Source organism: Accipiter gentilis, chromosome 10 (assembly GCF_929443795.1).
Source record: "Accipiter gentilis chromosome 10, bAccGen1.1, whole genome shotgun sequence".
In the NCBI taxonomy this organism is placed as follows: domain Eukaryota; kingdom Metazoa; phylum Chordata; class Aves; order Accipitriformes; family Accipitridae; genus Astur; species Astur gentilis.
This window is the reverse complement of record NC_064889.1, coordinates 10,455,908-10,481,131: the sequence shown is the minus strand read 5'-3', so window position 1 is coordinate 10,481,131 and position 25,224 is coordinate 10,455,908. Positions and strand designations below refer to the sequence as shown.

Genomic DNA, 25,224 nt, shown 5'->3' with positions numbered 1-25,224 from the left:
TGAAGTAGCATTTTCAGTCACTTTTCAGAGTAAAACTGTATGTTCATAAAAAGGAAATATAGATCAGTACTCAATTATGCAAGTAAAAATGAGAATCTTACTGTATAACAGAATCTAAAACACAGCATATGAACTTTGTAGACAAACTGATTGTTTAAACCTTGTATTATTTCAATAAAGCCACATGCATGCAGTGCTTTAGAGTGACCAGGGAAAAAAAAACTAAATCAGAATACTCCAAAGAAAGACTGAACTTTATACTTCAAATGACATCTGTACCCACAAAAATACAAAACAGTCTGGTCATATTGCTATATACAATTTGCTCATATGTTCATATTCCAACATTAAAATCCTAAATACTAGTTTCTAATATTTCTCTTCATTTGTTATAGAAACACCAACTTCTCCCATCCTTTGAGTGATGGAGCTCAATTTTTGCTCTAAAGATTTAAATTTGGTAAAAGTTTAATATAACTTCTAACCCATTCACATTTTTTCAGAATTATAAGTAGCTCAAATTACCTAAATTGATGATGATGACAGACAAAAGAAAGCAGGCGGGAAGATGGAAGAACAGTTGGCCTGGTCTCAGATATGAATTCTATATAGGAAGTGAAATTAGGAACAAAGTCTCCGAAATTAAATTTTAAAATTTAAAAATTAAATTGAAAATAGTCTCTGAACAGTGACATGCAGACAAAAGACGTGAGAGAGATATTATCATGAAATATCTCATTAATCAAAATGCATTTCTACTTTATTTCCTCAAATAGTTTTAAAAAGGGTTTGAAATAACTTTTGGCTAAAACCACTTTTAACATTACCTAAGCACAGACAGTTCCAGGACTCTTTGAAGGCAATAACCAATTTCCTGCTACCATGTTTTTATGATACATTTTCAAGCTGAAAGTCTAGACATGTTGTTCTACTGATCCAGACATCTAAAACAATTCACGTGATTCGCCTAAATGCTAAATGATATTGAGTTCTACAGAAAATGGTTATTCTGGAAGAGATGCTATATACTACAAACATTCAGAAAACTGTTTTCAAGTTTTACTTTCACTTAAATAAACTAATCCAAGAATATTCCACTTTCTACTTTGAATTTAAGTCAGTCAGAGGAATATTCTGAGCAGGGATAAAAGACTGCTGAGATATCCTTGAGCAGTGAAAGCTTACCAGTCACTGGGGTAGTCACAGGAATCTTTTCATCATGTTACACTGATTTTTCATTCATAAGAAGGCATTAACTCAGGAGATAAGCAAACCTCTTCACCAAATTACAGCCTATATTTGCTACTTGTGTCAAACAAAGAGGTTCTTTTCATTTTTTGGGCTATCTAAACCAGTAAATTACATTCTTGAATTTTCTACCCATGTTCTTCTCCTCCCTCTCAACTTCTACAGAAAAGGGGAAAAAGGGTAATATTTGAGGGAAAACTCAAGACTAAGTTCCAGCACAAAAGCCAACACTCAGAACCACTTCAGCTGTGGCTGACATAACTGGTCTTGCCATAACTGTTCCTAATTACCTCATTCCAGAGAAACACTTATGCTACACTGAGCCATATAAATGCTACTAAATATTTAGAATTGTTTTCATATGAAAACCCAGTCAACTCTTTATGAAACAGTGTATATACACATGACCTTTAGCTACTACTTTTCCACAAGCAGCTTAAGGGTGAGGTATAGTTGCAGAGTTAACAAGCACAATATTATGCTTTACATGGGAAGGTTTGAATAAATATGCAAAAAGGAAAAAAAAAGTTAAAATAAAGGGATGACTAAAGCGTCATTAGCACACACAGAACAGTTTCCACACTGGAAATCTCAGATGGATTACATGTAGGACACACACACAAGATTCACACTGAGAAACTCTTCAAAGGACAAATCTGCCCTTAACACACAAAAGGAATCCATCACAGTCTCCCTCACCTTCTAGTAACCAAAATCCCAGCTTCATCCAAACACAGGCTCTCATTCTCACTCATTTTTGGCAAAACACAAAAAGGGAGGGAGAGGAAAAGTGGAGGAAGAAAAATCTCTATGTATTGATCTCTCATGCAGAAAAAGCTGTCTCTCATCAGCGTACCTTCCCATGAGTAATTTATACCAATAAAACAGAGTATAAAAATAAAATTGAGCAAGTTTTTGCACAACAATCACCATCACAATTATCCATGAAGAACAATGACCTTTTAGATTGCTAAGCACAACAGTAAGTTCATTTAGGTATAACAATTCTCCAACAAAATAATTTACCTCTGCTGAGAATTGCAGATGAATAAGCAAACCCTAGCAATTGTGAAGCACTAACATCTGGCAATAAAAAGACAAATCATATAGGATTTCAAGAAATCATTCTGTTAGTAAGTCAGTAGCTGAAAAGCAATAGCCTTCTGTACAATATTAGGAATGAAACATACCCTTACTACTCTATGTGCAAACAATACTTGTTACAGTGTAAGAAAACTAAAAATTGAGGCATCAAAAAGAATGGAAAATGTGAGAATGATAATAACTGTATTACATAGAAAGGAGGATCTCAGTGAACAGTTAGAATGTAAAATCTGACTTTTGTTTAATGAAAACAATGAATCCATTTTCTAAAGCATGATACAAACCATGGCCAGACTATCAAATATGGGCTATACTAATGAACTAGCTGCCATATCATCTGTATAAAATCAAATTTTAGAATAAGAGTAGCATAAGACATAATTTTGGATCCAAGAGATGAGTCTAGCAGGTGCAAACATACACCCACCCGAAGCTACAGAAACCTAGAAATTAAAGGAACTTATTTTCTTTTTCTCATTGTAAAGAAAATGTAAGATTTAGGTGCCAGGTGAGACTGAGGGAAGCTAGGCTCTGAATATTTCTTGTTTTAAAATCCTATTAGCTCAAGTTTTTTTGCTGCTCTTTGCTAGACATATTCACTTAACTTTATTTAGTGTATTTTATTGTTTTATATTGGTATTTTATATTAGGATTTTTAAACTCATTCAGGGAAAAATTCTACAGCAAGAAAGAAAAAAATCATAAAACTTCAGAACAGAACTATTAACAAGTGACATGTACACATCTGCATAGAGTAGTTGCAAAGTACGTGCAAACACACCTTCAGTCTGTGGAAAAGCATTTCCAGGTAACAAATCCTGTAATACAGCTGCATTTACGTTAACAGTTTGGTGTGAAACAACATTATGTTTTTGAGGCACATTCCTTGATTGTTCCTACATAGTGGATTGGTTTACAGAGCAGTCCTGGGACAGGCAAACTAGGTTTCTTTTTGAGGAAAATGAAGTGGAAGCTCTGATCCACAAGTATTCCAACTCCTAACAGAGCTGGGTCCTGAAGAGACCAAACCAATGGATGTTCCACACAGCTCTGCATAAGTGTACAGTACAGGCATTCTGTCCAGGGAACACAAGTCTGTTCTAAAATAACACCTCTGAACCGCAGTGCAGTGAAGATGCAGGATTCTCAGAATCAGCTGGTTTCATCTACTGATCTGCTCCTGCAGCACTAATTACTTGCTAATATCAAGATTACTACCTTGGCTTAATAAAGAGGAAAGTGTTTGAGGACTGACAATGTCTGGTGCTAGAGCTACAATACTCCAGATGTCTGCCTTGAAGTCCATAAAGTAGTATCAAACAAAGTTTTAACAGAAAAACCAGAACATATTTATATATTAAAATTATTTTTGTCTACTTAAACACAAGCATAGGAGAAAGTAGTACATCATATTCAGTTAGAATTGAATGAGTGACTGTTTACTAGTCTGTAGCTTAAAGACAGAGTTAGCTTCCAATACCTGAACCATTTAGTCTCAATTCTTAAGCAAGCATTTTAAGTGAAAGTAAAATTTCAAATTATTTGGCCCCCACAGCACATGACTAGAATAAAGAGACAAAGCAGAACCTTTTCTAAGAAGGAAAGTAACCTACAGAGAGACTCTGAAAGCAGTTTGCTTTTTCTTTTTTTTTTAAAGGCACTATAAATGCATATATAACAAATAACTACAATTATGTTTTGACTAAGCTTTTAAAGGTTAAATTTGCACCAACAATTGTGAAAGATCACTAACTGGAATAAGACATTTCAGGCTGTGGGATCTGGAGTAATAATTTAGATGAATTATAAGAAGTATAAATCTGCCCACAATATGCGCCAAAAGAAATAGACAAGATTTCAATTATTTCCCCAGACTGACATAAAAAATGCCACAATGTTGCCTATTTTTTTAATTGTAGAGCTGTAATTGTTAGTTACCCAAAAATTTTACATATTTACTCTGCTAAGAATTTGGTTGAGTATGCTTTCCACAAATGACACGTTTTTTTTAAAAACCTAAATGAAAATCCAAGAATTAACATTTTAAACTGTATTTCAAAACTGTTTCCCAGTTGCCCCAGTAATACTGTTAACTCATATGCAGTATTATACAAAATGTTGCTTCTAACAGTCTGTACAATTTAAACTCTTATGAATCTTGCCTAATTTGCAGTTTAAACATTACTAAGAATGCGTTTTGACACTTGGAACCTAAATTCTACACGTCTTGAGTGAGTACATTATTACCACCATTCAAAATTTTCTATGATAGAAAGCACACATTATGAAAATACTAGTTAAACACTTCTGCCCAATTACCTGAGAAATAACACAGCATGTGTTATTTTATGTACTTGATTTCAAGATGCAGCTGATCATTGTATTTACCTTTCAAAAGTTGGTGTTTCTGTTTTTCCTTCAGATAAACTAGGTCTCGAAATTTTCTGTAATAATTAATGATATTTCTTTTATTTTACATTCATGAGCAACTCATTATAATAAAAAGTTGTAGAAATAATTTCATACTGACATTCCCATAATTCTGCTATGTAGCACAGATTGAGCATGGATCTTACTACAGGTGTTTGCAAACAGTCTTCAAAGTTAAAAAAAACAACAACAACCAAACAAAAAAACAACCCCAGAAACAAAGCAAAACTTTAAAGCAACTCTTATAGGCTTTTTCACGTACATAATTTCAATTATGCCTTATTGAAAAGGATGCAAACAAAGTCTGGGCAGCTTTTTATTTGGAGGGGCAAACGAAAATCTGAACTAAACTTGCGTTTTGCTATCCAAAAAAAAGCAAAAAAAGCAAAGGAAAAGCAAGAAAGACACAGCTGAGGTTAGTGTATTTTTTAAGTATTACACTACAGATGCTATTACATTAAGTGTGAGTATAAGATTCTTAGCAAAATGCTTGTCACAGAAGAAACTTGAGTCTCTATTAAAACTTACCCAATGAAATAACTTTTTAAGTCTAAACAACATGAATGCAATTCCACCCTCCACCCACTCCCACTCCCCCCCCCCCCCCCCCCCCCCCCCCTTTTTAGAACAGTAGAAAAGCAAGTAACTGAAAACTGCCATTTGGAAACAGCCACACTTGTCTTCTAAAAGCATCTCTTATGCTATAGGGCACCTTGCCCATATAATCTTATTCTCATTTAGGAAATTGTGCCTAAGTGACAAAATTAAGAAATTAAACCTTTTGTCTGTCTGAATACAACTACAAGTTAATTTTAGTTTTAAAATAGAAAAGATCACTGAACATAAAAGACAAACACTTTAAATGATTATTTGCATCACAACCTCTAAAATATTTAAGACTGTGTAGAAAATGTTCCATATTTTTAGTATAGTATTCCCCTCCCCCCCAGAGGTGGTGTATTGTGTTTCAATGAGGCCAAATTATGTAGCAAATATTTGAAAATTGGATGGCAAAGCTAAGCTTATTCTATCTTCTAAAATACCCTTTGCTATACTTCTATCATACTTTGTTATATTTCTGTCATACAAAACCCATACACATACGACCCATGCTAAGAAACACTTTCCAACTTAAAATTATTGCACCCTACTTCTCACTACAGAACCTCCTTCCCTACCCACCATCATCCTCTGCCTTGGCTAACCATATTGCCTCCTGGGAACTACCAAGAAAGGAAGATTTCTTGACTTATCTCTCTGAATTTTAAATGCCATGTTTTTAAACAACCTGATTCATCAATTTATATTTTTGGTTCTTCAACACCCTAGGGGTCTGTCCCTTGACCTCCTACTGTGTATTTCAATAAACAGATGAAGTGTCAAGCATCTGGCTGCAGCAAAATAACAGGCATTCCATGGCACCTTGGGAAAAAGAACCTGAGGTTGCACATGGCACAGACCAGACCGAATGGCAGCTCACTGTTCTGGAAGGTCTTGCTTCAGAAATCCTGTAAAAGCTCAGACAGCTAACACAAAAGTAGCCTATTCTGTCTGTATTCTCCATCTTTTCCAACTTTAAGGGCTAGGGTGTGGGGGTTGTTTTTCTTTATTTTGTTTTTGTTTGGGTTTGGGGGGGATGTTGCATTTTTTGTTTTATTTTTAAATGAAAGCCAATATTATGGAATACAATTTTGTGGAGCAAAAAATGCAAATTCGACGTCTTCTATAATGCTGAAACACAATACGGGATGAAAAAAAAAGAAAAAATGAGAAAACACATCTGAAGTGGTAACAGAGTCTATGGAAAAAAAAGGTGCTACTGTCTGTGTTTCAGAATCTTGCTTAACGCTGCTGAATGAAGATGAAAAGTCTTCTCACATGTCTACAAAATCATTGCTTCTGTTAACTCACCGACCCCTTTGCACTTTGGAAAGTAGGCAAGCAGTGTTACAAGAAAAATCTTTACTAGATCTGAGGACTTCTCCTGCTCTCTTAGTGGCTGGGATTTCTGTAACAGATTGCCCTTTTTGAACAGCAACCGAAAGACAACTTCTTACAGAAAAAAAAAATAATTCTGTAAAATCAGAATCCAAAGATGGTATTTTTGAAAAAAATTAAGATGTACTGAGAGATCATTTAGCTTCCTGATAGGCAGAAAGCAGGGGAAAAATTGTACCCTTGCCTAGGAAAAAAAAAAAATATAAAAAAATTCAGGCCTGAAGAGGCATTTCCAAAGATTTTCCTCTTTAAAGAAGAACCAAAAAAACCCGCCCAAAACCCTAACCTCAAAAAGTTACAGTTCAGAGTCAGTATTTACCCAGATCCCAGGTTATATTTCAGGTAAATTTCCAGGTTCCCTGAAGATGAAAATACAAAAGGCAACTAAACCTTCATTGGAATCCTTCATTGGAGCCTGGCATACAAATCAACCAGAATGAACTGACTTGAAACTGGATGGAAGTCTTTGGGTGTGGCAGACATACTAAAGGTATCCCTCCAACACTGCCATATCTTTCTTCTGTAGTAAAACACAGAAAGCTAGATTTTTGCACTAAGCATATCTTCTGAACACCATGACCCAGTAGTGTACGTACAGTTAAAAAAAGAATTGTCTTGGATCTTCAAACTAGTTATGAAGTTCAGAGATATCGTTAGACTGTGTGGAGAAAAGAAAAGACATTACCTCCAACTTAGCTTCTCTCTCTCTAATGGAGATTTCGGTCTTTAACCTAGTGGACAATGAATTAAGATTCAATGTTTTAAAAAACCTGTATGGTTAAAATAGAGATGAGGATGAAGATACTTACAGTAGGAAAGCAACTTGGTAATCTGAAATCAATTTTTAAAGGTGATACTTATTTTGAACTTAAACATACTTCAGAGTTCCAAAGTACATTTCAGAATTTTAAAGTGTTTTATTTGGTATACAGAAATTGTAAGATAAAATTATTTCATGTAACCTGTTCCAGTTATCTCACCTTATGAAAACTAGGAAGCAGCAGTCTTAAGATGGTTAGCAATACTTTTATTCTAGAGCTTACTGCAATTCTACATAAGGAATAATCTCCTCATCACAAAAGGCCTTTTAAACCATGACTGCAGTATTTAAGATCCAAAATACTCAATTAAGTGCATAAAGCTACATTACAACCCAGCAAAAGTATTCTGCAAAACAAGATCAGTTTTCTTTTCATTGTCTACCATAACCCAAATACCCAGAAAACAGCTGTACTTTACTTTTTAGGGCAACTGTAAAACATTGCAGCTGACCTCCAACTACTACTTGGAGGAGTTACTTCCTCAAAATACCTTCACAGGCACAGTCCATACATTAGATAAGCTATAAATTATTTAAATTTATTGCCTTTTAAAACCACATTAAACAGCTTATCACATCATCACTAAAATTGATTTTCTGTGTTCATATAAGAAAATGTTATTGCTGAGATAGCAAGAAGTATGTCTCCTACAAAACCTTGTGAAGTCATCAGTTCTAATAAAAAAAAATCTAACGTTTCTAATGTTTCCTATAAAAAAAAAAGAAAAACTGAACAATACCCTCAAAACTGCTTATGCCTGTATCTTCTTTGTTGATGGTGCATTAAAGGCAAATTTAATCTGCTGAGGTATGGTGCTGTCTCTGTTATATTTAAATAATGTTATTAATCATAAATTAAATGATTCACGACCTCAGCGAATCTTAATGGTTGTCTACAAGGTATAAAACACTTCACAGAAGAAACAGCTTTACCAAATTAAATTTTATGAAAAATGTATACTAGTATTAGTATTTTCCTAATTTAATCCAAGAAAACAGTGCTAAAACCAGACCTTTTAACGAATTTAGCACATTTAACATACTTTCAGCACACCATAAACACCTTGTAACACTAATATTCCACTAGCAGCTAACCAACAGCTTGGACTGTAGCATAAATACCCATTTACAACTATTTTAATCATTACATCTTAATTTGCAATAAAAGCTGGCAAAATAACTACAAAGGGTTGTTTTAAAATAACATTCCTATGATAGAATGTAAGAATGCTCATTCTAATTAACAGTAAGAAAAATGATCAGGGTAAATCAAATGACAGCACTTTTTTTGGGTCAGGGACTTGAAATACTCTTAAGTATTTAATCATGAGTAGCAATACCAGTAAAAGATGATGCAGCACCTAATATTTAGCTTAGCTTCACTACTTCCATCATTTTTATGCAGGAACTTAAGCAAATATGTTGGAAATAGTAATTTGACTAAAAACAGTCACTCTTGAAGGAGCAGAACTATTTAGACACACATAAATCAGATATTGTATATCCAAGGACAAAACATACTGTTGTTCTTGCCTGAATAAATGTAAGTTTTGCCACCAAAATAAATGGGTATGAATTGGATCCAATATCTGTAGATTGTTTTAAACACATTATAAACATTATTTTACATGATCAAATTCTGATAGATTTCTGTGGTAATGTTTTATAGCTTATAAAAAAAGATTCAGACTGACTACTTAATGCTGTTTTGGAAGTGAACAGGGTTTATAACAAAGATGTGGTTATCACAAAATGTTAATATGGTTTATCTTGGATTCCTGACATATATTCTCAACTTAATTCTGTTTAGGAATAGTTTTTAGAAAGTAGTTCCTTCTAGTTTGTAATTAGCAGAATTTTCATAAATGGATACTAAACCATAGAAAACTATTGCCTTGTGATGTTCCCAACACTTTTAGAATATAAGAAATCTTAAATCCAATAGTTCTCAAACAGCAACAAAGGCAACGTACTTTCTTACATCTGTGGAGCTACAGCGCTTCTGGAAAGAACATTATGAAAATAAAACAAAGATTGTAACAATCTCCGGTAAGTACAGCCTGCTGGTCCACAATTTCAAGCAATTTTGAAATCTCTCTAGAAATCTCCAAAGATTCTTTATTCTACATAAACTTCTAGTCAAGAACAATGAAAAAATGCCCCTTAATTGTCAATTCCTTAAAAAAAGGGCCCCCAAAATGTAGCAGCTGAGCACAAAATTTCAGCTTGATTGAGATACTCAATAGAATGGATTGGCCATGAAACCAAAGAGACTCAGAATAAAAGCCAGGTAAGTAAGAACATTAATTTAGACACCTTAAAGTCTAAATTCAGGTTGATCTGAAACTTTATTTGATACATGAGGAGTCACCTAGGACTAATGGAAGAGATTTGGAGTCAGTGAAACATGTAGACTTTAAAATGCGCAGTCCAAGCACAGATAGAAGTATTCTTATTTCTGAAATTCATGCAGTCTCATTGCTTCCCCTGCTCTCACATATTAAAATCATGTATATTTGCACACACACACAGCTCAAATCATGACCAACCGTCTTCCCAGTGATCTGTCATGTTTTCCTTCAACCAAAGAGTTACTGCCACAGCTTCTTTGGGTAAGTACTGAAACTCAGCTGGAATCTTTCGCGAAACATCCCTTTTTTGTCCACACCTAACCAAAAGTAACTTTTTCTAGGATGAGTGTAGCTTCAAGAATTTCTAGAAAACAACTTTGTTATGTAAGTGGCTCAAGGTACATTCCAGCCACTCACCTGAACCATACCCAGCATTATAAATATAAATCTATTTTACAACGAAAAGCATAGAAAGCTTTTTTTTTTTTTAAAAAAAAGAACTCCAGCTTTTAGCAGAAATTCCCCATTTTGAAAGATATAGTCTACATAGAGCCAATGATTCATAGAGCATAATTCTCCCCCAAACATCTGATTGTATAAGCATTTACTGGGAAGGTACATGTTAATGCATAGTTAGAGAAGAAAAAGCTACTTCTATGCTATGGTGTTTTACACTGTTACCAACTGAATGGGAAAGGAAAGATGGTGACATCCATGTTACTTGACACTGTCTCCAGTTTCTCACCTGTAAAATGGGGTTAGCAATAAAAACAGCTACATAAAAACTTAGTATCATTATCATGAGTAGTGAAGTGTTATGCACAAAGCTGCACAGTTACAAACATTTAACGCAATAACAAACAAACATTTGCTTTCTTGTCAGAAAGACTTTCAAAACAAAGGTAATACAGAATTTGCTAATCAAGCAAGGTTCCTCTGCAACTACACGTCTTTAAAGAACCCATAATGCAGTGACACTCAATATCCTAAAAATAACAAAAAAGAGACAGGTTAAGGTACATACAAATGAAATATTAATTCTTTGACCATAAGCTAAACTGGTTATACCATGCATATTCATGCTCTGTCCTTGCAGATATGATCCAATATTTTGCATTATTCATGTAACTGTAGTTTTTGGGACCATCAGGGATATTTAGTATTGAGTCAGGCAGGTTTACTTGCATGGTTTAGTACTGGTTTTATGTTACGAGTTTTCCACGAGTAACTTTTCTGAGATCCTCACACAAATGGAAACAGGATGCCGCAATGCCAATTGTTTCTACATGAACTATTTACGCAAAGCTGGCAAATCTGTATGCAGCTTACAAGCTTTTTAACTGCAAGTCTGAAATGTAAAAAATTTCTGTAGCAAAGCTGTAAAAGAACCAAATGATAATATTCCAAATGAACATTCAAAAGACGTATAATTCACATAATTTCAAATTGAAGTATCAATGTAGTGTGATTTCTGGGAAATTCTTAGAGAACATTTCTAAAAGCCATGAAAATCTGCAATCATATTCCAGTTTTGTTGTTGCCAGAAACCTGAACAAAAGTGAAATATCACAGATTCAACTTCCTCTGAAATGCAACAGCATGTTCACAATGAAAACACAAACCCACTATGCTTTTTTGAATGCTGCTGTGTCAAAACAGAAATAAGTCCTGCAAGAAAAACCTGTAGTAGGTAACCAATGGTTGAAGTTGAACAGCAGCATTCAAGATGGAACACAGCTTCTGTCAGAAGAAAAAAAAGTAGCAAAAAGAACAACGAGGCTTTAGAGTACTGAGTAAGCGTGCAGATGCTCAATCACAAAATATGCATAAGAGACAATGGATGACAGAATCCTTGCCATTATTAGCAATACCACAGTGGCTGCAGAAGCTCACTATCACCAAAACTGTTACTGTTTGAATACTAAAAGTGAAGAGGACAAAAATACCAGTAAAAATGGATTAATCTCAGAGAATTTGATTATGCAGAAAAAGGAAGTGCTGCAAATCAAGAATAGCTTGCATTCATTGAAAATAATCTCTTATAACTAGGAGGTTATAACAGTGACTGATCTCAGAATAAGATTAGCTCTATCTATTAGGTTGCTTGGAAGCTAGTAAATAAGAGATCCAACCAAGACACATATCCATTGTAAGCAGGAGGTTGAGTTTGGAGGAACACTAGATGTTCATCATGACAAAGGGAAAGCTCATCATACATCCAGACAACGTGTTGATGGATAAACTTGCCATAGATAATCTAGAACTAAAGATGAAGTCAGAAGCAGTGAAATCAAAAGCAGCAGATGTCTCAGCAGCTTGTGTAGAGCATCCTTGAAGATGAGAGATGATACCAAAAGAACAAGGTGTGAATGAACTGTAGCTGCTCCACCCTCAGAATCAAGGCTCAATAAATGTATCTGCTTCCATCACATGGTTTCCTCCTACAGTATTTAGGAGCAAAAAGAAGCTTAGCTACCAGAGCAAAGCAGCTAATAAATTCCTTTGGCCAAGACTCAACTTATGCAGTTATATGCGACGGAAGTAATTTAAAGCATATTTTGCCACTATATACTGTAAAGTCATTGGCAGACAAAAACGCAACTTACTTGAATGTTAAATAGATCACGACTTGCACGTTTTAGTGAACACCCAAAGAGAATGACAAAAGCCCTTTAGTTTCAGAAGCTAGGATCAAGTTCAGAACAAAATGGGCTTTGATGTCAACACATATATGTCATCATTTACATACTACTCTAGCTTGGGATGATATTGATAGACTTGAGCAGCAAAGAAACACTGCAAATGAGCAGCAAAGAAACACTGCATCGCATAAGTGAAACTCCTGGTAAGCCTCTCTTCAAAGGAGTATAGCCCCCAAAAAGCTGCAAATCAATGCTGCAAAGCAGACAACATTATCACAGAAGGGCCTTTGCCAGACTACAATTTTGGGAGAAAAGACCAGACCTACTGCCTCAAAGATGCAAGAAGAGAACACCACAGCTTCAATGCATGAAGAAAAAGGAAAAGGTCTGGTCAGATCCTTGTTCGCTTACATACCAAAACAATCCCAAGCTGGACTGGGTTCAATTTTCTGGTCCACAATGATGTGTCAGTGAGCCAAGGCAGTATAGGATACCTGCTCACTTTCAACTCCCCTGCAACAAAAATGTCTGCTGTCAGTTCATTTAAAAAATATGTTAATTGTTGCGCAAAGCAGAGAGTTGAGCATTAGAAGAGTACTAGCATAGTTATTAAGCCTTATTCCCTCAGCACAAGGTGGATCACTAAACAAACAAGGCGACTTTATGTAGAGTAACAATTTAAAAAGCAATTCCTGCTGGAACATCTCCAGCTAGGTTACCTGTATTACTAATGGCAGGATTCTGGTCCAAAGACAGTCTCATCAACACTACACAGAGCTCATCGAACGTGTCTGGTCATTAGCAATAAAGATGAGTTTTACAACACAAACAGACAGTTTGATATATAATAAAAGATACCAAAAGATACCATCTGAGAGATGCAAGAGAAGATCCAAAAGCATTCAAGATTGTAACTGTGAGTCATTGTTTCTGACGATGAAGTGATGCTGAAGAGCCCCATAAGCAAGTCATACCTCATTAAATTATAGGTCAAAGAATGGAAAGAAACATTCATAGATCATTGAGAGACTACATAGCAAAAGTTATGAATATTGTCTGCCAGCTCCTCTTCTTCCAAAGCAAACCACAGAGTACCATGAAGAACCATCCCACAAAAAGATGAACATTTTTGTGTGCACTCTGTACTGCAAATAATGAATTAAAAAATCTGCTACACAGGTATACTCATGCTCTTAGGTTTAGCAAAGATATACAATCATAGAATTGTTTAGGTTGGAAAAGACCTTTAAGATCGAGTCCAACCGTTAATCTAGTGCTGCCAAGTCCACTACTAAACCATGTCCCTAAGCACCACAGGTACACATCTTTTAAACACCTTCAGGGATGGTGACTCAACCACTTCCCTGGTCACCCTGTTACAATGCTTGACAACCCCTTTGGTGAAGAAATATTTCCCAATATGCAATCTAAACCATCCCTGGTGCAACTTGAGGCCGTTTCCTCTTGCCCTATCACTTGTCAGAGAATTAGCATATGGAACAGGACGAGATTTACTGAAATTAATGAAGTCTATGAGCATGACAGTTTCAAAAAGCACCATCACAGATTATATCACCTCATGTAGTACCAGTAACTAATCTTTGGCCAACATCAGAGCTCTCAGAAATAACAGCTATCTGCATCTGTCCTAATCTAGCAGTTTGCAGAAACAAACCTGCACATATTCTTGACTCCACTTCGAATCTTTTCAGTGCTCACCCACCTGTTTCTAAGTAATGCATACTTTGTATATCCAACATTCTTAAATATTTTCATATGTCATTTCTGTAATACATTCAAGACAACAAGATCCTTGTGCAGTACTGACAATGACCTGCCACAACTGTATCTCATTCCCCACCATTCAATACGTTCATAACCTTTCCTCACATATAGCTCAGCAAGTATTAATTTCCAACACCTAATTCCAGCTCCAAGTAGAAAAGCTAAAGTTTTCACAGGTATCACAGCTCAACACTTTATTTTTCCATTGTTTGAGTTTCACTGAAATCTTAACTGTTAAAGGACACAAACCACCCTGGATTAATGAAGGGAATATAGCTCACCCTCCTAGATGACTCTTTCCAGTGTTTTGTCCAATTTCAATAGAAATTTCATTTTTTTAAATGGCCTTTGGGGATACTTTCCCAAATTAACCTCCTTCTGTTCATTCCTGCCAGAATATCTTCAATTCTTTTTAATAATGTCTATTAGTCATCCCATCAGACCACCGGTTTTATTCAACTGTATCACAGGCTAAACAGTTACTAATAGAGGTTTGAAGTTTATAGCATATATTTTGCTCTACTATTACTCATAGCCAAAGAAAAGCATTTCTATGTTTGGGTCAGATGACAGATTATTCCAGTACCCCCTCTTACTGGCCACTTTATGGAAACTAAGAAAGAAAATACTTAATAGGTATGAAATAACCTGCTGGGGATATTTCCAACACTCAGTGAAGGCTGATTTATGCTTAGAGGCCTAAGAACTTCTTGCTCTGCTGGAAAAGTTCTCATCATGCGTAAGAATGTCTAACGCCTTTTAGAATCCTGTGATGGGCTAGACGGACTCAATGACACCTTGCTGTTGAATCAGGGTTAAACTATTTTCTTCCATCTTCTAAAATATCTTTCTTTACAGTCTAATTGACATGTTTGTTCCTGTGTTCTGAAATGGTTTAGAGGGAATGCAAATGTTTGATTCAACTGACACACCTCTGAACCTTCAATTAAGGCATAAGTAGGCTCACAAGCTACACTGTAAAGCCTCAGGTACTGTTCCAGGATAATCGAGGATGGCTTGGCACATCTGATTCTTCTAAGGTTAAAAAAACCCCAAGCAAACCCTGCAACACATCTCCACAATACTGCAGGTTCTTTTTCAAATCCTTAAAAAAATGAAAGTCAAAATCCTCATATTTTTTCTTCAGAAGTCAGAATTAAGAAGTTAATACAAACTAGTAGACCTTTGTCATATAAATAACATAATTTTGAAAATAATTTCTGAATATTTATAAAATATTAAGACTTAATTTGTCCTACTTCAATAAAGGTCACTTTTTTTTGTATTCATATTAATATTACATAAAGAACATAAACTGCTCATTTAATAAAGCTAGTATTAAAAGCAAGTTGAAATAACAGTCTCACTATCTCTAGACTTAGAAGTCAGGATTGAGAAGTTCTAATACTGCAAGAATTAATATCTCTTTGGCCAATTTTAAAAACTTGGGTTTGATTTTGGCTGCAGTAGGTAATCATTTTATCTCCTCATTTTTGTAACTGTGGATGTGGTAAGAGCAAAAAGCACTAGTAAAGTAAGGGTCTGTGTTCATCTATACATTTCTAATCCTATGAAATACAAAAGAAAGCCAAGTTCAAAGTGCAAATTTTGCCCATCTGTCACTACATTAATAGAAATAAACATTGAGCAGTAAAACAAAAACTTACTCAGATACTTGTTCAGCAGTTGGGATATCTACAGAAACTGAAAATAAAAATAAAGGATTTAATTAAAAATATTTTAAAATGTGGAAATACAGAAGTACTCACTTTCAAATTGAAGTACAGCGAAATAATGATAATGCAACTGAAAAAAGGAGTGCAATAACACAGAGACATACACATGTAAGTATTCATATATTTATATTATATAAAAAAGACACTGTACGTACTCACCTTTCTCTATAATAACTTGACAAGTATGAGTGTGGCTTTCACTCAGATGTGTGGCCATGCTATCTAAGCCAGAAACATCAGTCAGGAAATCACAGTTAAGACACACTACAGTCACACCTCTAGAGAAAAGAAAGTAAAAAGGAAGTATAAATACAACATGACTGTGAAAAAAGTTTTCTTAACTTACAGCAACTAGTCAGACTATAAAAAAAAAATAAATAAAATTTCCTGCAACTTTAGCTGAGATGACCCACAAAACCATGTTCTTACTTTTTATACTGCAACTGGCAATCCCCATCTGACCAGGGCATGTCCATGCTGGATGTAGTACAAAGAACACCACTTCAGACAGAAACTTAATCTGTAAAGCATGAGTTTCTCGGTTTTGGTGGGTTTTGTTTGTTTCTTTTTTTTGTTTCCCCTCATCCCCTCCCCATTTTGCACATTATGAATAATTGCAAAATAAGGAAATAGAAATATTTTTTAAAACTGCTCAGAGTTAAAAAAGAATTGAATAAATGCAGGCAAGTAACAAATATATGTCACTGAACAGAACACTGCTAGTGGAAGAGCTAATGTTTTTATTTCCCTGCTCTTTCTAGATTGTGGAAGCTTAGAAATTCAAGAGGCTCTAATCTCATTTAACTAAGTTCACTATCAGAAAGTAGAAACATAATGATGTAATTGAAAAAAGCCAAATTACCGTAGCTCTTCTGAATGCTTCTTATAGATCCAAAATCTTTTACTTGGACGAGCACTGTGAAAACTAAATATAAGAAAAAAATACCACTTACACTGGGTTTTTTTTCAGTACATTATTCCACATATCCCCTACACTGTACGTGGTACTGCAATTTGCTTACGACAAGGCATGAAAATAGAAGACACCATTACTGACCTGCATTATTCTAAAACATTAAATTGATGAAAATCTACAGGCTTGTGAATCTCAGCTCTAGTTTAAAACACTGGCTCTCTTGTAAATAAGAGTTTGGGAGAGGCAAGGCTTAACTTGGTCAGCACAGTCCTGCAAGAACATAGTTACATTGCTTACATCAGCAGTTTAACTCTTGAAGCACCATGGCTATAGCTACACAGTGCTCCACAAAGGAAGTGAAGCTTTGCTGAACTCACCCTTCCTAAAGGGATGGCTTTAAATGAGGTAAATCAAATTCTCAGACCACCTGTAAGTTATCTCATATGCAGGTTAAGGACGTGCCAACACTGTATTCTCATATGAAACAAGTGAGCAGCTCAGTACAGGGGCTGCTACCAGAGAAACACCCTCCCAACAGCCTTCCTCCTCACCAGCCCTTGCTCCTTACACGAACCCCAAAAAAGTGGGTTTTGGATGACGATAGGTGCTGCAAGGGGTCGAAGCAGGGGAAGCGTTAGCACATCCAGGACACAAAGGACAAAAGACTGGCTATTTTACTGCATGGTTGAATTTGACAACCCAGAACATGGGCAACAACTCTCCCCTTTGGAAGTAAACTTTCTCTTGTACAATCAGAATTAAGCACATTAATTTCTATTATTTTTTTAGAGCATGCAACCAATAGGTTACAGGCATAGAACCATGTAAACTATTTCAGCCTAGGACTTACATAAGCATTGAAATTAATATGAACAGGTCCACATATAAAATATAAACAAAAACTTGTAAAGACGTAGGTCATAAATTCAAGAATTCTAGCATTCAAAAATGCCAAGGCGTTTTATATATACATGTATTTAAAAAGACAACTGCATTTCTGTATTGTTCAGGGCGCAGGATTAACAAGTAAGTTTTCAAAATTTTGTTTTACTGTCACTGCTACGTGATCTGTGTCTAATTATTGCACAATATATTGCTCTGAAAACTAACACATTTGTTTTCTTAACAGGCTTTTTTACAGCTGTCATCACTAATACCCTACACTGCCTCACAATCAGTGACAAATGTCCTGCAAAATGAGACATTATTTTTACACATGACCAGAAGTAGTATAAGAAAAAGTATGCACTTTAGTATGCTATTTGAGACATCCTTTACATGGTATTCTGAGCACAGATTTCATTAGCAATAGCTGTGGACATATGCATTTAGCACTTGTAAAATCAGATGAGGTATTCATTCTGAAACCCAGAGAACATGCAACAATTAGTCATTATTTGTTAAGTCTGGCTGAAACAATTATGGAAGATGCCATAGAAACTCTGAAGCACAAGATAGAACACTGCCTGAACCACTGGATTTTTAAGGCAAAACAAGAACATGGGGTTTAGGTCCTCATTACAAAGTAGAAATCCAACCTTCCACATTTCTATGCCAGTCCTATGACCCAGTTCAAAATTCAGCTAAAAGAAACACTTAACACACCTCAGATGAATTTAGGAAGTATTTGATAACCCAGTGAAAATTTCAAGGAGTTCTTACCTCATCATGTGATTCACATAGGCTTTGCTACAGCTAGTGTTGTATCTGCATAAGCTACAGTGGACATAAGCAGGAAAATGGCTTGCAAAATCTTTTATTTCCGAGTAACACTCAATGCATTTGTGAGCTCCCATACGATACCTAACAGTAATATGAAAAAGTTAATATCAACAATTTAAGATGAGATAACTATTTCAAACTTTTTGCTTTAAGTCAGTAGCAAGCTTGCCTACATTAGGGAAAAAATGAGGACCGTAAAAATGTATCAGTTAAATACTTATTATAGGTGATGTTAGCACATATGAAGAAAACTTCACTTTTTTTCCTTCAATTATTCTGTCATTATGACATCAATAAAAAAGTGAAAGTTAATGTAAGCATCTGTTATTGGCCACTCCTGGAAACAAAATACTGCAGTAGATGAGAACCTCAACTTCAGCTGCTGCTGTTGTCTCTATGTACTTGACAAGGATTGCCAAGAAATGCTTCATGCACCACAATGCAGAGAAAAAAGCCTTTGGTTTTCCTGTCCTCCCTGATATTATGCACAAGCTTTGAAATACCTACAAAGCAAGAATGTAACCCTGGTCTTCCCCAATTTTGCTGGCTGGTTTTGGACGTCTCAGAGCTACACACTGTGAGTGTTAGCACCTTATCACAAGGGAGACATCTACAATCTTTGACAAAGAAAACTGCTAACTCATCTTAGCCAATGGAATTATATTCTAGTCCATAAAACATCCATTACATTATCAATATAAGGATAGCAAACCCCAGTAAATCATAAATATAAGGACAGCATTCTCCCAACAGCTTGCTTTTACTTTCTTGATTTTTTTTTCTTTGGTAGCTCCCCAAATTAAGGTCCTAGAACATTTAAATAATGGGTTCAAATAAAACCCTTAAAAAAGTTGAAGGAGGAAAATACTTTTCCCTCCATAAGAAAACTTGCAAAGAACACCCAGGCAGATGTATTCCCCTCCACAGGTCACTTTTAAACATAAATCTGCCTAATGAGCCTGTATTTCAAGAGTCTGTCGCTCTGTGCACAGAAAAACTCTTAAGTTTAGAACAGAAAAATTTCCAGAACATCTGTTCTCCCATCATAGTCTACCACCAACAAAATCCGTAAGTGAAGATTCAGAATTATAATCACAGTACCAGTATGTGAAAAGTTTATGCACCTGCTTTTTCTGCAAAATGGAAGTGTCAAATCTTCTGTATTGCAGTATTAGAAGTTATCGAAAGGTAATTAAATGATCAGTTATTCATATTCAAAGTATACTTAAAGATACTTTTAATGCTAATATTTTACCTTAAATTATGCAATGCCGTATTTGTAACTTCTTTTTTTTTTTTGCTGTTGGTCCATGCATTTTGCTTCTTTGATGTAGTTGGTTTTGATTTTGCTTTTGACTTATTTGTATTAGATTTGTTATGATTTTTAGTGGTTGTATTTTTAGCTTTAGGTGATAATTGAAATGTGGAACTGCTTGTACTAACAGAAGATGTAGCTGATGATCCTGATTGAAGAGATCCAACAGATGCTCGAATAGTCACCTACAAGTATGAAATTATAAAAAAATTTCTATTTAGATTTTAGCTTTCTAAGTTCCCATTTCTATTTGTCTCAAAGTTCAAGCCGCTTTAGGGCAAAAATCATAGCATAAGAAACACTCTCAGTAAAGACTGCTTTGAAAAATACAAAATACTGTTGATTAGAGTAAATCTAACTTCAATAGTCTATTGGATGCTTAAAACCCTCTTGTTTTAGTGGAAATAGTTAGCCATGACCAAACACACTGCTCTCTCTTTAGACCTGCAACTGGCTACATCCTGCTTGCTTAAAACAAAAAAATGTAGCTGTGGAAAAGAAACAGAAGGGTCAGGCCAATTAACACTACTAAGAATATCAAACAATCCCATCAGTGCCTGGATTTAACAAAAGCCTTGTGTCTTGTTGCTTCATGATTAGCCAATCTACTTCCTTCAGATATTTTTGCTCCTCATCCGAGACCCCCAAGGACTAATTCTGGTTTCTGACCTCTCATCTGGCATTATCACACTTCCTTGTCTTGCCCTTAAATTTGGTTCTCCAGTTTTCACTTCCAGCATGACTCCTAATTATACTTCTTGCCCATACTCATAGTTTAGAAGCACCTTATCTTCTAAACTTGGTTCCAAGCATTTCATTCTCATCATCTACATACTGTCAAGGTCTACTAACACCAAAATTCTAACATAATCTAAGCTTTTATTAGATTATGAAGACCCTGAAATCTTTAGAAAATTGAGGTATTGTCACAGAATAGAGGATCAGTGCTTTACATTCTGCCAAGCAACATAATCAACATGAACTTCAGTCATTTTTCCTTCCTGATTCTACAGCAAATGAACTGTAAAGAGCTGATCAAAATGTTAATTTTCTTCTTCCTTTCAACTGAAAGGACATGTATCTTCACACACAAAAAAAAAACTGTAGGGAAAAAGTCCTGAAATCTACAGGAAATTCTTAGTCTAACTGATTCCTTCTCAAAATGGAAGAATCATTTAAAGATAGCCTAAGTGTTCTGAAGGGACCCAAGTTTACTTCATAAAACACTTAGCAGAAAATTGTGGGGGGTTTTTTCCCCTTCAAATTCTGGAGCTAAAAAGGACCTGGTGAACTCAGTTTATAAGCACACATTGTCTATGCACTCTGTATTATTTTCTGCTATGACCTTCCACAGGTTGAAAAATCTTTCACAAGAAATGATGCAGACCCCCGAGACCAACATCCAGACTATCTCCTTTTCTCCTAGCACAAGAAAGGATAAACGGGAGGAGAAAAATTAACCAACAGCTCAAGAAAGCAGCAGCACTGACTGGACTACTGGCATATACATGTATGGAAGAATGGGACAGAGCAATGCCACAGATCACCAGGAAGAAACCATAAACTGCGCTTGCCTGGCAATTCTTGCCGCAGGAGTATGTTTTAGAGTTTTAGTTTTAGAGGTGGGAGAAAAAAGAAATAAGAAAAAAAAAACCTCTGCTTTGGAAAAGAAATGAGAAAAGCGCTTCTTTCTATTACACCCCTTTCTCTACCACTACATTTTTTTCCTTTGTCCCCTCTAATTTTCCTGTATTAACACTTACCTTTGTTCCAGGAGGCAATCCTTCTAACTGTTTGGGTTTCCTAAATGTTCGGTGATGCTGAGTCTTGTGATCCATTTTTTCTTTGCATGTCAAAAATTGCAGTCTGCACTTAGTGCAACGGTATATTCCTTTTTTCTTTTAAAAATGGAAGACAATCTATAGTAAGCATGAATGTCATGATAAACAAAACTGCAGCCCTAGCTTGTCTCAAGCAATGGTCATCCAGTTTCTAAAAGATCAACTGGACAAACTCCTAATAGTGTACAAAGCCAAGATATTGTGTAGGAATTAAAGACAGAATATTTAAATACTTGAAAATGCAAAGCAGTATCATGACTAAGAGGAGGAGGAATCAGATTACCAGTTGCAAGATGACACAGTATGTCATAATCTTTTTCTCTACTTTGAGAAGTGAAACCTTTGAGTGAAAGGTTTGCTACTAATCTCAAGAAAAGCAGAACACATCACTACAGCTTCATGAAGAAATCAAATAGCAGAGATATTCCCTGAAGGATATTCAGATTTTTTTAAACAGGGAGCTGCTGTCACACAAAAACATGACAAAGTCTTAACAATTCCGTTAAAGACTTTTCAAAATAAGCAGTCATAATTCATCTACCATATTTTATTAACTATTCTTATCCAGTAACAACCATACAAACCAGTTACGCTTTTTTTTCCAGAGAGATTCATTACATATATTTAGCATTTTTCTAGCATTAAGGATTGAAAATATCTGCTTACCTGATGCCTCATGTAATGATGCATATATGGTGCTCCGATTTTAATTACTTTGAGACAAAATGGGCATAGCAAATGTTTTGTATTTTCATGAACTGTTCTAAAATGTGTTTCTACATCTGAAAAAGCTGAGGATCTGTAGTTGCATACCTAAAACAAGAAGTTTGACTTCCTTGTTAAAAGTTTATTGACAGTAAAGATGGGGGGTGGTGTAATCTAAATACAAAACAGTTACTCTGAGATACCTGGCAAACATACGGCATTTCACCTGGCTTATGATTGTCCTTCATATGTTGCAAAAGAACTTGCTCTGTTTCAAAGGATAATTCACAGATTTTACAAATCGCTAGAAAAAGCAAAAAACAAGAAAAAAGTAAAAATTCATTTGGGGTCACAAGTAGATAAATTATAACACATATGTATATGTGAACTGTATATATCTATAAAGGTAAAGCGATCTAATGATTATTCTACTCTTCAGAAGAAATTCCCTGTACAATTTCAGGAAGCTAGGACTACAAGGCTGTTAAACAACATGAATTCTTGCAGTCAAGCTTTCAATTAAAAAACAAAACAAAACACTTTTCAAAGTATTTTTCTTCCACACACACTGCTCTAACATAAATTTAATGAGTGCTCAGCTCCTATATTAAATCTCAAGATTATTACTCTTAAAGTACAACAGCTTTATTCTTAAGTTACAAACCCGCAAAGTAAAAGTCAGGAAATATCTAAAGATTTTAGGTCACAAAAAGATTCAGTGTGATACAATCCAACTTACTAGATGACTCATAAGGCGTGTGTGTACTTTCAATGTGGCACTGCAGCTGGAATGGGGTGGGAAACTGACGGTAACAGTGCTGGCAGGTGGTATGGCTTTCCCAACTTTCACTGCTCTGCTTCTCAAGCTCTAGGTGATGCTTCATGTGGTTCATAAACCTTTAAATGTTAGTAAACAGGTGCAAAAACCTACATTTTAACATTTACTATACGTGACATATCATGTGCAAGATGAACAGGATTCTTTAGAAGCCTTACTTTGTAAGGACTTCTGAATTTCAAAAAATCTAACGAACAAGTTCATTAGAAAAAAAAACAACAACAAAGTTAAGCAAGCTATGCCAGAAATCATCTTTCAAAGCTTAAAAAGAAATCCTGACTATTATAAAGAACATGCAACATATCTGAAACGTGTTCTAAGACTAAGCAATCTATTGCATTTTTCATGTTTGCTTAGACAAAATTCCTGCCTTGAAATAAAGAGAAATTAGCAAAGGCAACAACAAAACATTTCAGCTGTTCACACTTCACCACCATCAGAGTCTCAAAGCCACATTCTGAAACAAGGGTAATTTTAGCTCTGCTGAAAACTATTAAATAGCAAGAACATATCTGCAATTAGGACATTACAGCTTTATCTGAAACCACCTCCATCCAAAACTGGCAGGGTTCCAAGAGCTTTCTTTGTATAAAGCATTTACAACTGAAGTTGAATTATGAAGGACAATTATTAAAGAATACCACTGTGCAGTTGACAACCAAAAGAGTAAGAGAAGCTTGGTGGTATGTTACTGCTTCAAGTTACCACCTTTTCCTCATTAATATCCACTTATCTGTAGTAGGAACCTATTCTGGCTGAGAAGCCTAGGCACCCATGACAGCATTGGCAGGTCACAGTTGCTAGTGGGGCAGCACAAACAGTGCACAACGCACTACTGTTAAACTTCAAAACCTGTTCTATTTTGAATGTGCTTCATTTCAGAACAGCCAGAGGAACTATTAAATGTAGGTCACACTCACAAAAGGGATGTAGTTCTTAAAGTGGTGACCTTGGGATTGGAAAAAACAAATGAGCAAGGAGAATAGTCTCTTGAGCTCAAGCTTCTAGTATCATGCAGTTGCTTAAAAAAAAAAAAAAAAAAAAAAAAAAAAGTAAAAGAGAAAAAAAAAAAGAGAAGAGCTAACTGAAGATATCCAAGTACCTAAGCAGAAGAAAGGAATTGATACTAGTACTGCATATTGCCTTAACATTATTTCAATGGTGTATTCAACCACAGATCTTTTAAAGGAAGCAGGGGATTACCTGCTGCACATCACTTTGTGCTTTTCTGAATTAACGTCCAGAAAACTTCCACTAGAAGTAGAAAGATACTATATTTATTTTGTCCACTATAAATGGTTAAAGGTGTAAAATATACCTTGAAATAAAAATTCTGAAGTTATAGAACTATGGAATACAGCTACAAAGTTACAGCAAAAAATAATGTGGCTGAAAGTAGACTCTAGAGAAGTTCAAAGGAAAAATTAAGTGCTCATTTGTAATGACTTGCTGTGCAACACATAGGCACCATAGCACCAATAGTTCACAATATAATGCTGAGTAGAAAACAGTGCCAGAAAAATATTCTTTAAAATGAACCCAGTACCTTAATAAAGTACTCTTTCTGTGGACTACTTTTCATGATACTACAAGAAAGGCTTATCTGAAAAGTATTATGCATCCAAAACCAGAAGAAAAACCTCCTGGCCCATGTCAAACATTGTTTATTGCTCTTAGAAAGATAAATTGCAAGGGAAGAAATGCCATAATTAACAGGAACTATAAAATCACAAGAGTAAACTCTTTTGAAGTCTAACAACATGAACATTTTCA

The 25,224-nt window shown here is 35.2% G+C and overlaps 1 protein-coding gene across 15 annotated transcripts in view; it reads right to left on the bottom strand.

Moving 5' to 3' along the window:
• ZNF280D (zinc finger protein 280D) overlaps positions 1-25,224 on the bottom strand; it is a 54,615-nt gene that overhangs the window by 3,423 nt on the left and 25,968 nt on the right. For 9 of the 15 annotated variants that reach the window (XR_007507446.1, XM_049811935.1, XM_049811926.1 and 6 more), the window contains 11 exons: positions 23,353-23,510; positions 22,817-22,917; positions 22,575-22,721; positions 21,831-21,965; positions 20,008-20,252; positions 18,693-18,833; positions 16,977-17,039; positions 16,274-16,392; positions 16,046-16,082; positions 7,466-7,511; positions 4,741-4,796 (listed from right to left, as the gene is read on the bottom strand). Coding sequence is in view for 10 of the 15 variants with exons in the window: in XM_049811935.1 (XP_049667892.1) it covers positions 4,741-4,796; positions 7,466-7,511; positions 16,046-16,082; positions 16,274-16,392; positions 16,977-17,039; positions 18,693-18,833; positions 20,008-20,252; positions 21,831-21,965; positions 22,575-22,721; positions 22,817-22,917; positions 23,353-23,510 (1,248 nt within the window). In the remaining 5 variants the exon portion in view is untranslated. Of the gene's footprint in view, positions 1-4,671; positions 4,797-7,465; positions 11,692-13,008; positions 13,107-16,045; positions 16,083-16,273; positions 16,393-16,976; positions 17,040-18,692; positions 18,834-20,007; positions 20,253-21,830; positions 21,966-22,574; positions 22,722-22,816; positions 22,918-23,352; positions 23,511-25,224 lie in introns of those variants that run through there. The other 6 variants (XM_049811928.1, XM_049811932.1, XR_007507448.1 and 3 more) reach the window with 5 other exon arrangements.